At 47.6% G+C, this 13,661-nt stretch overlaps 1 protein-coding gene across 2 annotated transcripts in view; it reads right to left on the bottom strand.

Annotated features, from left to right (window-relative positions):
* The window catches only part of fbxw7 (F-box and WD repeat domain containing 7), a 58,194-nt gene extending 57,103 nt beyond the window's left edge, over window positions 1–1,091 (bottom strand). For both annotated transcript variants that reach the window (XM_062477590.1, XM_062477591.1), the window contains exon 1: window positions 698–1,091. In XM_062477590.1, the coding sequence (XP_062333574.1) occupies window positions 698–925 (228 nt within the window). In that variant the 5' untranslated portion in view covers window positions 926–1,091. The remainder of the gene's footprint in view (window positions 1–697) is intronic.
* Window positions 1,092–13,661: the final 12,570 nt, after the last annotated feature.

Genomic DNA, 13,661 nt, shown 5'->3' with positions numbered 1-13,661 from the left:
AAAAAAGAAAAGAAAAACGTTAGCGATACTCTACTATAACAACATTAGTAAAGTAAATCACAAATTCCATAACGTGAATGTATATTTACAAAATATTATGATACATCCATTAGTAAGTCCATATATATATATATAGATATATCGACTAGTCTATTATTAATACTCCAGCAAACAGTTAATCTAGGACAAGCAAAAACCGACAGTGTCTCTGCACTTTTTCATCAAGGACAAAATCTCACAATTCAAAGGAGGACGGTAGATCATGAATAGGAGGCCCATCTACAGTCTTCTACCCGTTCTCATGAAAACCAGCTTGTGGATCAGACCACCGCTCTACAGCAACACAGGGTTTGAAACCAAGTGAATAATGTTTACATTAAGAGTTGAAGTTAACATTGTATATCCCTCCTATAATAAAAAAAACACCGCATGTGTGTAGATGGGAGGGGGTATGACTATTACTAGAATAGAGGAGCATGTTTCTTAGAAAACAAGGGAAGTGCATGTACAAGTAACAGCATGGGGAATGGGAGTTTTCCTGACAGCAAAATACTATTCCAGCTGAAACAGCACGCACACATTTCTTTGGAAAGCGCAGCCCCGCACGTAAGCAAAGTGCAGATTGACCCTTGACATTTCAAGACGGGTGACAAGCGAGATTCTGTCGTGTCTGCTGCCCGGAGAGACCGTCACTCACCCGCCTGCGGCAGAACGGCAGCCCCTGTGCAATGATGTTGATGCTAAAGATCTTCAGTACTTTCTGGGTGGGCAGTGGCTCTTTAGCCACCTCCTTGGTGTCTGCCAGATCCCGACCCTTGCTCTCCAGTGGGACCTGGGGAGCCTTCTCCTTCCCGGAAGAAGCTTTAGGCATCTTCCCGCGGGTTCCAGCCGACGAGAATCGAGGGATAGGGCAATGCCGCAGCATTGCGATGTTGACAGTAGGCTAAAATATCATATCCTAGAAGGGGGATCCCGGGGCCTGGTTTGTTCACTCGATAACCGTGCTGTCGTGCTAACATACGCAATCTTTAACCTTCTCCCTGGACTTCAGAACCACTGACACAGACTCTCCAGTACTAGCCGTTCCCTGTCTGAACACTGAGCTCGCTCCACCGGCATTCGACCCTCTTTAAAATACCCCAGGGGTGTGATGTCACTGCTGCACCCCTGCCAGTCGGAGCAGCTGGTGTCGGGGACTGTGGGGAGGATGCCCCACCTTTCACGGTGAGTCACAGTGAAATCTACTCCCCGCCCCCCCGCGGGGATGGAATGTGTCCTACTGGTCCCCCGACACTGCACATTTCACCCGTAGGGCTTCCTTAACCCCCCGTACCCAAGCACCCTGGCTGATCCCTCTGAACTTACCAGAGGAATCAGCTGTTGTACACAACCACCTGGACTAGTCATCAACAACCCCCTTAGCCTCATGTCTGAGTAAAGTTCAGCAGTGCATACAGCAACTGGAATAGTTTATCAGTCACACATGGCACCCGTACACCTTTATACCTTAACGGGGACCCATTTCACAAAGTATGAGATTATTCTGTACACAAATACATATTCATGTCATGGTATGGCAGTCCTAGGAAGGCTTGGGGAGGGGGGTTTAAACAGTAGGTGAAAATACTCTTGCCATGGCTCTCCCATGTGTCCAGGCTGTAATGGCATCCCAATAACCTTGTGTATGCTGGTGGAAATTTACGGAAGCTGATCACACAGTCGACAAGTGTTGGAATATGTGACATGATCACTTCAGCGTGGATTAATGTGACTTGGTGTTAGGATGGATGAGCTTGAATATCTCTTTTAGAGGGACGTGTTGGGGACGAAGAGTCTGCTTCCTGTGGGCTCTGTTGTGGAACAGAGTGCTCTGTGTCCTACTGTATACGGTATGTGCTTGATGTGTGGGGTGATTCAGTGTGCTACTGTATACCATCCGTGTACTCTACTGCCAATGAGGCTTCTGAACACAATACCATCCAATCGTCATGTGTTGATACACTGCCTGAAGAGTCAGAATCCAAGTTTTCTGCACATTCCACATCTTGACTTGATTCAGGAGAATCAACATCAGTGGAAGATAGGAAGAAAAAAAGCACTTTTTCACATCTCACTGAGTTCTTTTTCTTCTGCCCGACAGCCAAGAACGCAGAGAAGCCCCCATCGCTGCCCTTTCCTGATCATTAAACATTTACTAGAAAACAAAAGTCCTGGTCCTCATGAACCAATGGCCCCTAATTTTTTATTTTTTTTTGCCTGTGGAGTTGGCACTCTTCTGAATAATTCAAAAGCCAAGAGAAGGGATTTAACTTTGATTCTGACATCTAAATTAAGTCGCTTTGTTGTTTCGCAAGACTAAATTGCAAGCTAACACTGCAAAATAGTTCTCGACACCGGAAGTGAGACTGGCAGATAAAGCATGCATTGACCAAATGCATGACACTTTCCTGGCCAAGTTTAAATCTAATAAATAAGGAGTCATAACACCTGAATTCTGACTAGATGCCAATCAAATTATGTAATTAATGATCCCTTTGAATACTTGAATACTCGTACTTACCAAATAAGACTAAAATAACCTTGTGACAATCCAACCCAATGAAATGCACCAACCTTTAGGCTAATCTCACATTTACATATACTATATGCTATAGACTGATTGCTATGACATTGCTCATCTGTAACATGATCAAGCCACTGTAATTGACAGGAATGTCAGTCAGTTGTAAGCCAGGGATTTAACCTCTGGACATGAGGAACGTACACCAAAGCCTTCTGCTTTATAATTGTCAAAGTCTGTTTGTGGAAAGTCTTAATTACTTAAAGAGCATTGTCTCACAGTAAACCTGGGGCGCCAGAAGGCCCAGTGTGACATATCAGGAAAGAAGTATTGATAATTGTGGTATTGTGGTAAAACTGGTGTAATTTTGAAGTTGGTACCTTGTCATACTTTTTCACTCGATTTCTAGATGTTGGCCATCGATGGAAACTTGTAATCTGGATGAGGGTCATGTGTGCTTTATTAGGACAAGGCAGTCTCGTCTAGTTTAAACCAGTTCTTTCAAATAATTACCCCTTAAGGTTGGCAATTGTAACTTTGATTCAGTCCACGAGTTGAATTTCTAAAGATGGGAATTTGTAGAAATGTAATTTAACTGGCGCAGTGCCAATCTTTCACAGGTTTCACATCTTAAATGAGGGTTGTGTGTGCTTTATTAGAACTAGTCAGCAGGCTCATCTGGTGTCAAACTATTTAATCAAATAAACTGCCACAGTGGGATAGAATTTAAAAATAAACAAATTGACAGGGCATGTACTGCTGTAATTGGATTTCTGTTATATGGACTTTGTTGCTTATTATTTGACCCTTCTGTCTAAATATAACTGCCAAACCCTGGTCTATAAACTTAATCTTGGACTTAAGAGGCCATTCTGCTTACTTTCCCTACAGAGAGCGTACACGCAACCCTAACAACACAGTAACACACTTTTATCAGAAAAATTATCTTGACAGCCAAACACATTTGGCAAAAAAGGTTTTTCCTCCAGGCTTGTGTGACTGGATCCCCGGTGGCGGTGGCAGTGGGCCTGGCTCAAAACTGGACCACACACAGACATCCCCCCCTCACTGTTTATTATAACCCTCGCCTTCACACACCTCCCTTCCAACCGTGAGTGATTAGCCGTAGTGCTCTGTTCATTGCGAGGCAGGCAGGCACACACTTGATGAATGAGCGCTCCCGGTCCATCACTGACGTGTCAGCCTTCGGCTGCGAGCCCTGTGTGCGGCTCAGCTCTAGTGTGTGTGAGTGTGTGTGTGTGTGTGTGTGTGTGCATCTCAGCCTAGAATCAACACAAGCTGGCATCATGCTTTTATGGGAAACGGACGCTTCCTTACAGCCTATTCTGGATGCAGTATGATATAAAGAGAACCTTATTCCAAAGTTTGGTTCTCTAATTCAACAAGACATTCGTCACGGACCAAGGGAGAGCCAGACCATGTTGTTACGAATTGTATTATTCAGAAACCAAAAATGTTACAGAAGCAAGCCTCAACACAGTCTGAAGATGTATGTGTGTGTAAACCAAGTAGGCTACACTAAATCAACTGGATAATTGCCAGGGCAGGGATTTAATTATTTGCTGAAGCAGAACCCTGTCAATGGAGTGAACCTTGCAATGTATCAATAAAACATCCTATCCTCTCTCTCGCAACATGAAAAGACCTTCCTTCACTAGACACTCTCCTCGGTGCACACTGCTCCTTTGAGAGAATAATAACTAACTTAAGGTCATTAAAATTGTGTGGCCATTCATATTTCATGTTGAGGGGCTGTTTAGAGAGACATACGCCAAAATGGAGTTCTTAAGGGAAAGAGTTGGCTCAGTACCAAGTATCCCCCCCCCCCCCCCCCCCAATCACAAATAAACCAACCAAACTGCCAACAATGGAAAGTTTGTATTTCAAGGCTAAAAAAATGCAGCTTCCCCCTCTGGCCCCGCACTCGACGCAACAGCCTCAAAAATAAAAGCTTGGTGGCTCCAGGGGCCTTATAATTACCCTAATGCTGCCTCGATAAACCGGAGAGCGTTCCCCGACAGACAATGGCAGATGGAGCCATTCCAACGTAATCCTGGCAAGTGTGTCATAAAGCTGAGGAGCCGGACGGGGTGAGAGGCAGAGGGACGAGGTGAGGATCCATGGAAAGCGCTGCTCCTCCCCCCAAAAAAACAGACACGGAAATCCCTGATGTCAGTTTGCATAGACGTAGGTGTCGCCGCGTGTGCCAAATGTTTATCTCGGCTAGTCAGCGAACCCTCGTTTTTTTGGCTTCACTCCCTGCTACTGCTCAAGCTTGTTTATACTGCCTGGAGCTGGCATCGCTAGAAGGGGTTTGAGATGGGATGAGGGGTGTTTGGAGTCAGTTGAATGTCCTTTTCAGTGAGGTAAGACTTGATGTTCCTTTTCATTTAGCCCATTTTCTAAATCGGCAAAACGAAGTTGACATAAAAGTTGAAAGCTTTTTATGGCCTTCTCATCATATCCAGCCCCTCCCAGCCTTTACTGCATTTTCCACCAGTGTGGCTCCATGTCTTAACTCCCTGTGTGTGAACACACACACGCTAAGTTACTACTGGGTGAGGCCAGTAAGGGCTTAGAGCAGATGGGAAACAGCTGATTAGTGAGCCAAGCCTGAGATGCTACCCTAAAACCACACAGCTGCAGCAGTCCAGTTGGCAACTACCTCTGGGCCGTTGACTACATATGTCATTCCATGGCCTCCCTCTAGTGGCGACTGCTGAAACTGCAACACCTCCCCATTATTTTGCAGTGCTTGCTGTGAATATATCTTGGTAAATGATATAGTATCAGGGAGTATTTATGCGGTTTAAGGAGGACTATTATGGCATTCTCTCGCTTAGCAACAGTTGCCAGGTACAAGACTTGGAGGGGGGGAGGCAGATGATAGACAAGGAGAGATGGCGGTTGCTGAGGGGAAAGCAAGAGAGAAAGTACAGAGAAAACCAGCTGTCAACTACAGACTACTACATGGCTGTCGGCAGGCATGGTTGTTATGGTAACCTGTTGCCATGGCCAATCATACCCCCACAGCAGCAGCGGGGCGTCCGTTACATCAGAAACATAACTCACAGTGTATCCCTATATATTCTCAATACACTGCAACATTTTAAAAGGCTGGCTCTGGATTATTTAGAGAAGGACGAAGTGGCCATCATCATCATCATCCTCCTTCTCAGCAACACGTGTCCAGGCTTCCACCACGGGAACCGAAGCTGTGTTTTGTCAGCGGTGAGCCTCAGGGTGGTGGTGCGCTAAACAGCAGGCTGATTGCCATGCGTGGGCGGACGGAGCGCTCGGCATTGACCTTTGCGTCTCCGCCTTGCTAGTATCCTCTGGAGCAACGGTGTGTGGGGGGATTCGACACGGATACGACAGGGCTGAAATCACTGATTTCATTTCAAAGTGGGTGGGAGGGGGGCTGCAAGGACGGATGGAAATCCTCCGGGGAACAGACGTGTAGTCTGGAGTTTTGTGGACGGAAGTTTGTGAGGGCGTCGTAACTTTACAGCCAAATCAGCAGCAAAATTCTTAAGAGTCCTTTCCTAGCATCTAAATAGCATCGAAATATGCAAGAAAAACATATGTTGTCTCTCTTGGGCAGCCCTGGTATAAAAGTACATTGAGCCTATTGTGAAATCGAAAGGTCACTGTACGCACGATGCGTACGTACTGACACCAGGCATATCCTGTCCTAAACAACTATAGGAGGCGTTAGAAACTCACACATACACACACACACCCACCCACCCACACACACACAGTCTAACACTGCCACGGCTGCAGTTCTTTCATTCCTACAGCTTTTGGCCAATAAAGCTGTCAGGGAGAAGATGGCAGAGGCCGACAGAGGCAGGGTGACAGACTGTAATGGCTTCCCCAAGGTCACGGGGAGTGAAGCCCTCACCGGGAGCTCTGCCCCGCTCCCCCCCCCACCTGTCTCTGAGCGGCAGCACAAAATGGAGGCCGTTTCCAGCCAGCTGTAATGTAATTAGGTGGCTGGCGCCACACAGACACACAGCAGGGAGGGAGAATGAGAGAAGAAGAATGAGAGACAGAGAAATAACAAAGTGAAAGAGAAAGAAAGAAAGACAGAGGGGGGGGGGGGTGTAATGCTAACTGATACTGTCATGATGCTGTCACTATGTCACCGCTACTGTTGGGCGGACTTCGCCTGCAGCTGCTTCCAAGGCCACACGTCACACACATCGGTGGGGGGGGGGGTTGCCCATCACGGGGCTGTGTGATGGATGTGTAATGCATTAGTGATATGCATCCCCCTCTCCCTCCGTACCTGCCGCCCCCCGTTCAGACTGGGTCGTCCCCGTTACCTGGCAACCCAGTGGGAGGAGGACAGAACTAGGACAAGAGGAAGATGACAGAGAGTGAGAGTGGAGGAGGGGAAGGGAGGGAGGCTGGGAAGAGAAGAGCAATCTGAGGAGAAAGTAAGAACACAGAGACAGAGAGAGAGACAGAGAGAGAGACAGAGAGAGAGACAGAGACAGAGACAGAGACAGAGACAGAGAGAGAGAGAGAGAGAGAGAGAGAGAGAGAGAGAGAGAGAACCAATGACAGAAAAGAGCACCATCTGCCCTGTGTTTGGTTTAACTGATTCTTTGGAGTGCTGTTGCAGGGAAATGGTGTTCTGACATGACTGCTAAACAATACTCCCACTTGAATTCCTATGAAGAAGCTTTTATAAGGTAGATCTATACCAACACCTTCCCTTACTGAGAGGAGAAAAGAAACACGTTCACTACCTACTTCTGAACACATTGACTACGCCTTTTCCCGGAGTAGCATTACACTGCCATCTAGGGCCAGTACTAGCAGTCTACATAGGCACAAAATATGAGTACCGAGAAAGCTCTCAAGGCTGTGTGCTTGGTTGAATCCTTGGGGAAAGACCAACAGGACAAATTGGAAGCACCAAACCAAAAAAGGATCCCCCCACCCCCCCCGAAACTATTTGGCTTTTTTATAAAAATCTGTTTAAATTCCTTCTTGAGGAAAGTAAAGACAGCGGTGTTACTGTACTATACAGAATAGACTAGAACATGTTTTAATACCATATCTGGGCGAGTTAACTGTAACCAGACGCAATCGTACTTTTCACCACCCTCCTCATGTCAAACTGCAACTTCATGCGTTCAGATGAATTAAGAGGTCAGAGTGAAAATGCCATAATTGAACTGTTATTTTTTGATTTACCTGAACTATGCGACCACTACAAGGCTACTCATTTATGACAATCACTATGCTAACACCAACGCTAACGCTAACCCAGAGGATGCATGCAATCACCAGGTTTTCCTCAACCGTTTCTCCAGCCATTCTTGGGAGGCCTGGCTGGACAGGCTGACATTCCTTGAGACAGGCGGTAAGACCCTGAGGAGATGGAGGTGCAGCTGGTTTGACTCGCACCGGGGATCGGTATTCACATCCTTCTTTATCTTCTGCACTTAACCTTATATAGTAAGTACAGAGGTTGTATGTTATACATTTTTCACACATCTCTGGACAAAAGCCTTTGCTAAATGAATGTACATTTATGTCGACATTTCTTTTGAGTTTAATAATTAAGAGGTTGGGGTGTTTGAGGATTGCTTCATTTGATGTGTGCGTCCTCCCAGTCCGTGTCCTCCCAGTCCGTGTCCTCCCAGTCCGTGTCCTCCCAGTCCGTGTCCTCCCTCCAATTAAGACGCGTTCACTTTGTCTGGGACACATGAAGACGTCACACAGAATACCCGTCACAAAACCAAGACGGAATCAACACTGGTCTCTGAGCTTTTCAAAGACCGACCTACATATTAAACACAAACAGAAGAACGTGCTTCCAAGCTAGCTGAAGATCAGTGAGGAACAACAGCCCGGCAAAGCCTTGAAGCCAGGGAGCCTGACTCGGGAGTATAGCTCGGCGGATTGCAAAAAAGGGCATTCTTAATTAGGCTGCCATGAAATATTCAGATGGGCCTTTTACTGTGATGTAGCTGCTCCAAGGTCTTCTGCCACCAGATGAGAAAGAGAAGATGGAGGACCAGGCTGCGTAGAAGGGTAGAAGCTCAGGTCTGGCCTCCCCTCCCCGGGGTTAATCAAACGTTTCCTCTGAAGGTGCTGCACGGTGCGGATGGACAACGCAGCTGTAAGATTTACTTTCCGCCGCAGGAAGAGAGTTTGAAAAGGAAACGAGAATCTCTGTCAACAAGGATATTAGTCGGTACGGCAACAAATTCTTCTTGAGGACGCTTTGAGCCATCAGTGCTTTTGAAGCCAAAAGCAAAGAAAAAAAGAGCTGCTTTTCAAAATGTAGGAGGTTGTTTTCCTTTATCTTTGAGGAAACTGACTATTGTGGGTTGCGGCGAGTACCTGCAGATCCACCCACACAGTGTGTGGTGAAGCCACAGGGTGACTCTCATAGGAACAGGCTTCCTCCACAGATTTACAAATAGACACGTGTCACTTCTGTTGGACTGAACAGTAGAGCTTCAAAGCCATGCAGCACATAAGCTCCTTTTAACCCTTCCCATCCCAGGAAGCATCCAGCTACTCTCCATGTCCTGTCTCTAGATGTCGGACATCCTAGCTCCATGGATCCTGCATGCTCTATCAGTGTGTGTGTGTGTGTGTGTGCGCGCTCAGGCTTGTCATGGCCATTATCTGTCCTCCGCCTGGCTCTATCAAGGTCCTGCAGACACACAGTGTCACAGTAGCATGGACTTCTGCTTTTATTCACCAAGTAAAGACCGATGCTAGAGAAGAGGAACTGTCCCACAGGCTACGTGTCTGTGTTTGTGATCCGCGGACGAAAAGCTTGGATATCTACAGAAACTTCACTTCAGGAGAAAGTTTTGCTTTCTTTTTTTAGGGGGTGAGGGTCTAATTGGAATTCCATTGCCAGCCATTTAGAATTCTTTTAAATAAACATTTGAAAGGAATTATGCTGTGCTCTAGTAAACAAGTGTTAAATTCAGTTTACGCAGCATACACAAAACTCAAATCGCAAACAGAAAACAAACAATATAAAGAAAAGCAATCGTCTTAAAATAAGCCAATGCTCATTAGTTTGAAGTAATTAAAGAGGAGAGTTAGTAAACAAATGTTGCTACACTTGTGGATATCCTGGGGGCGTTGTTACGCAATGTGCTTAATTATTCAAATTGTTTACCCTCTGTCGCTTTTAATGGGGCTCTGAAAAGTGGGGCGATACAAAGCGAAAGTGTTTACGGATGGACCTTAAGCAAGCTCCCAAATCCCATTTGAGGACATTCGTGTTGTGACTCACTGCATCAGAGAGCCACGATATCACAGATCCTGACAGGAGATTGGCGTGACCGTGCGTGTTAATTGCACCCCCCCACCGACTCCATGCTGGATTAAGGATCAGTTGAAACGACATTCTCAGCTAGACTTCTTCTGATGGTTAGATAAGCAGGGAAGTAGTGCCCATGTCCTCCTCCTCTTCCACAGAGTCCTGACAGCTACACACGTCTTCCTGTTTGCCCGCCTGTGCTCCCGGAGTGTGCTGACGCCAGGTCTGGGTGAAAGGAGCTTACAAAGCCTATATACAGTAAAGTATCCAACCAGCCCCGGCAGTGAGGCGTTCTACAGCCGGAAGGGCCTTGGCTTTGATGGTCAGGGGGAATTGTTCGGACGGGAGCCAGGTTTAAAATGGATCTGAACAATGCTGTATGGCGTGCAAGGTTACGACACCCACACAAATGTGCATGAACAAACACAAATCACACACAAACGTAGACAGAGACACAGCCTGTCACTCTCTCTGGCGCAGAGCGTCCGGTGGATTCTATCGGTGTCGAGATGAGAGGAGCTGAAGAGGGACTCTGAAGGGTTCAACCGAGAAACGGCACAGTAACACGAGCCTGCCAAGAACCGGGGAAATGATCCTGCTTTTGCATAGGACATGCAAACTGCTGTTACGGAGAAACTTGGCAGGTGGGCTCAGAGTGTTGCCACCTGTCCCTCCCCTGACATGCAATGAGGGGGAGGGGCCTACATACTGACACATTCCACCGGAGGAAGCAGGGAAGCCTTCCCTCGGCAGGTTTTTAAATCGCTTTGTCGGCACTGTCGGACGGATTCTCACCTTCTGGGGCATTCTACATTCTAAAGCTAAACTTCCCAACTTTCTCATCAATTTATAAGTTGGGGAAAAAAAGATCAAATAACTTAAAAGGGGTAAACATTTGAACAAACATCTTCTGAACAATTCTAAACACATCCACTATCACCAGGGTCTATGACTGTGCCTGGGTGTCCAGGGTTATGGATGCTACTCGCTTGCCTCATGGACACATCTGAACAAGCTTCGTCAAAGTCACACATTCACCGAATCAACAAGCTCACAAGCATAAGAAACGCCACACACACGCACCATACCATTCTGTCAAAGCCCAAAGTTTTCACCCACAGGATCCTCCTGTCTGCATGTGAACCGACACACTCCCACACCGCGCCCCACACTTGACGGGGGCGCATTAAAAAAGAATCCAGAACACACATTTAACAAGAACTAAAAAAACAAGAGAACAAAGTGGCGCGTGTATCGACAAACACGGATATGCGACACATCTCCACGGCAACACACGGACCTCCCCCGTGTTCGGAATGAACGGAGAAAACACATCAAATGCGTGCGCTGAGTACTAACCAGAAACACAAGGGGGGGGGGCCCTAGGTCTCCCAGACTCACCAGGAGCAGGGCTACCTTCTTCATGGCGCGGTTTCCCATGGCTGGATCGTGGCGAAGGAGCGAGGTCTACAAGCGGGGTCTGTCAGCGACGGCTGACAAAGAAGCGCTTGGCTGCTGTTGACGAGTGCGTGTCACGGCTCGTCGAGGTGCCGGACAGAAGAATGAGCTGCGGCTCGCCTCGCCCGCCCTCCTAGACCTAACGGTCTCTAACTTTACCCTCTCTAACCCCCCCCCCCCCTCCCTCTCTTTCTCGTCTGCACCGTTTGAGTGGGACGTTTCCGGGTTAGCAGCCTTCGCCGTCTCGCAGGGAAAGAGAAAGGGAGACACAGAGACAGCGAGATGAAGACAGCTAGGCAGCCAGAGAGAGAGAGAGAGAGAGAGATCCAGACTGAGCGAGGAATTCGAGGAGGCAAAATAACAAGTGGCACATTTCCACGGCAGAGGCCGAGCCCCCCCCCTCCCCCCCCTCCTGACACATGCGAAAGGGGAAGCCACATGGCTCAGCACAAAAGACACATTCCTGGGCTGTCTGCGGGGGGGATTGGAGGCCTCAGCGTGGCATGACACAGCCTGGCCTGCTCGAGGCCCCAGTCTAATTGGAGGCCGGGGCTGTTTGGTAGGATAAATGTCAAATGGCTGTGGTTAAGGTGGGCGCACATGACAAACATTTGTTTCTCTGTGTGTGTCTTAAATTTGGCTTTGTAAAGTGGTCTACGGGACCTCTAATGTGTGTGTGTGTGTGTGTGTGTGTGTGTGTGTGTGTGTGTGTGTGTGTGTGTGTGAGAAAGAGACAGAGATAGATAGAGATAGTGCCACAAGGTGTGTATTTATATCTGTTCCTTCACAGCGTTCTAAACCGGAGGCCACGCCAGCTCAAATCTAGCAGGGTCGAGGCCTTCGTCCCTTTCCTGTCGTCTGGATCCTCTGGCCTCATTAAACAGATGCCCCGGGGGCGGCCAGATCACCACGGCACGCTCAAACACACACAGACCTGACACCGAGAGGTGTTCAGGCATGCTCAATCAAACACACACAGCCCTGACACAGAGAGGTGTTCAGGCATGCTCAATCAAACACACACAGCCCTGACACGGAGAGGTGTTCAGGCATGCTCAATCAAACACACACAGCCCTGACACGGAGAGGTGTTCAGGCATGCTCAATCAAACACACACAGCCCTGACACGGAGAGGTGTTCAGGCATGCTCAATCAAACACACACAGCCCTGACACGGAGAGGTGTTCAGGCATGCTCAATCAAACACACACAGCCCTGACACCGAGAGGTGTTCAGGCATGCTCAATCAAACACACACAGCCCTGACACCGAGAGGTGTTCAGGCATGCTCAATCAAACACAGACAGCCCTGACACGGAGAGGTGTTCATGCCCGCTCACAGGGAGGGCACAGCAGCGAGGCAGAGAGCCATGTCCTTGGTTCACCGTCCTGACCTCACAACACACGCAAGCCTGGGCTCACTGGGGGTAGGCTAGTCGCGTACCATGAAGGATATAACGCAGGTGGGGGCCTGGGTTCAAATCCAGCTGAGGCCATTTCCTGTACATCTCCCCCTCTCTCTCTCTCTCTCTCCCCCCAACTGTCCCATCAAGAAACAAAGCCAAAAGTCCCCCACCCCCGCCCCAAAAAATCGAAATCTTTGAAAACACGCAAGGCTCCCCATGACCCCCAGCACACCACCTTCAGTGTTTCCCCTAGGTTTACAGCTTTGGGGGGGGGACGACGACGACCATGTAGAGACAGAAATGACATGCCGCCGTGTAAATAAGATAAATAACATAAGGCCATTTAGTTTGTTTAATAAAAGCGCACTCTATAGACCTGTTTTATAGGAAAGGTAACCTTAAATGACTTATTTTGTGATCTGGCGCTAATATATATATATAAATATATAATAATAAATAATAAATATAAAAAATATTTTTTTAAATAAAGATTTATTTTTATTTTTTATTAACTTGACCTTCCGGGGGGGGGGGGGGGGGTGCCCCCCCCCTAATATAATGGTAGGGGAAACACTGACCTTCGGAAAAGAGACCAACTTTCATCTGACTGACTCAGATGAAAATGCTCAACTGCTCTCGCCAGCCATTAAAATAGAGACAAATGGATCTTGCCATGCCAATGCTATGCATGTGCTCCAGCAATAACTGTAAGCCGTGTCCAGGGTAGAGTTTAGACACCGTATCAAGTTGAGGGGACCCTTTTCCAGACCCAGCTGGTCTTGAGGACAGAGAAAGACACGTCTCTCATCAGTGTTCATTAACACGAGACACTCGAGATCTCCATTTGAAGCCTGAACATGGAAGTGGATGACTGCTGAAGTCATCAGCCCGCTACCAGACATGGTA

The sequence above is a fragment of the Osmerus eperlanus genome, chromosome 14 (genome assembly GCF_963692335.1).
Source record: "Osmerus eperlanus chromosome 14, fOsmEpe2.1, whole genome shotgun sequence".
NCBI classification, from domain to species: domain Eukaryota; kingdom Metazoa; phylum Chordata; class Actinopteri; order Osmeriformes; family Osmeridae; genus Osmerus; species Osmerus eperlanus.
The sequence above is the reverse complement of the archived record's forward strand: the minus strand, read 5'-3'. Positions and strand labels throughout refer to the sequence as shown.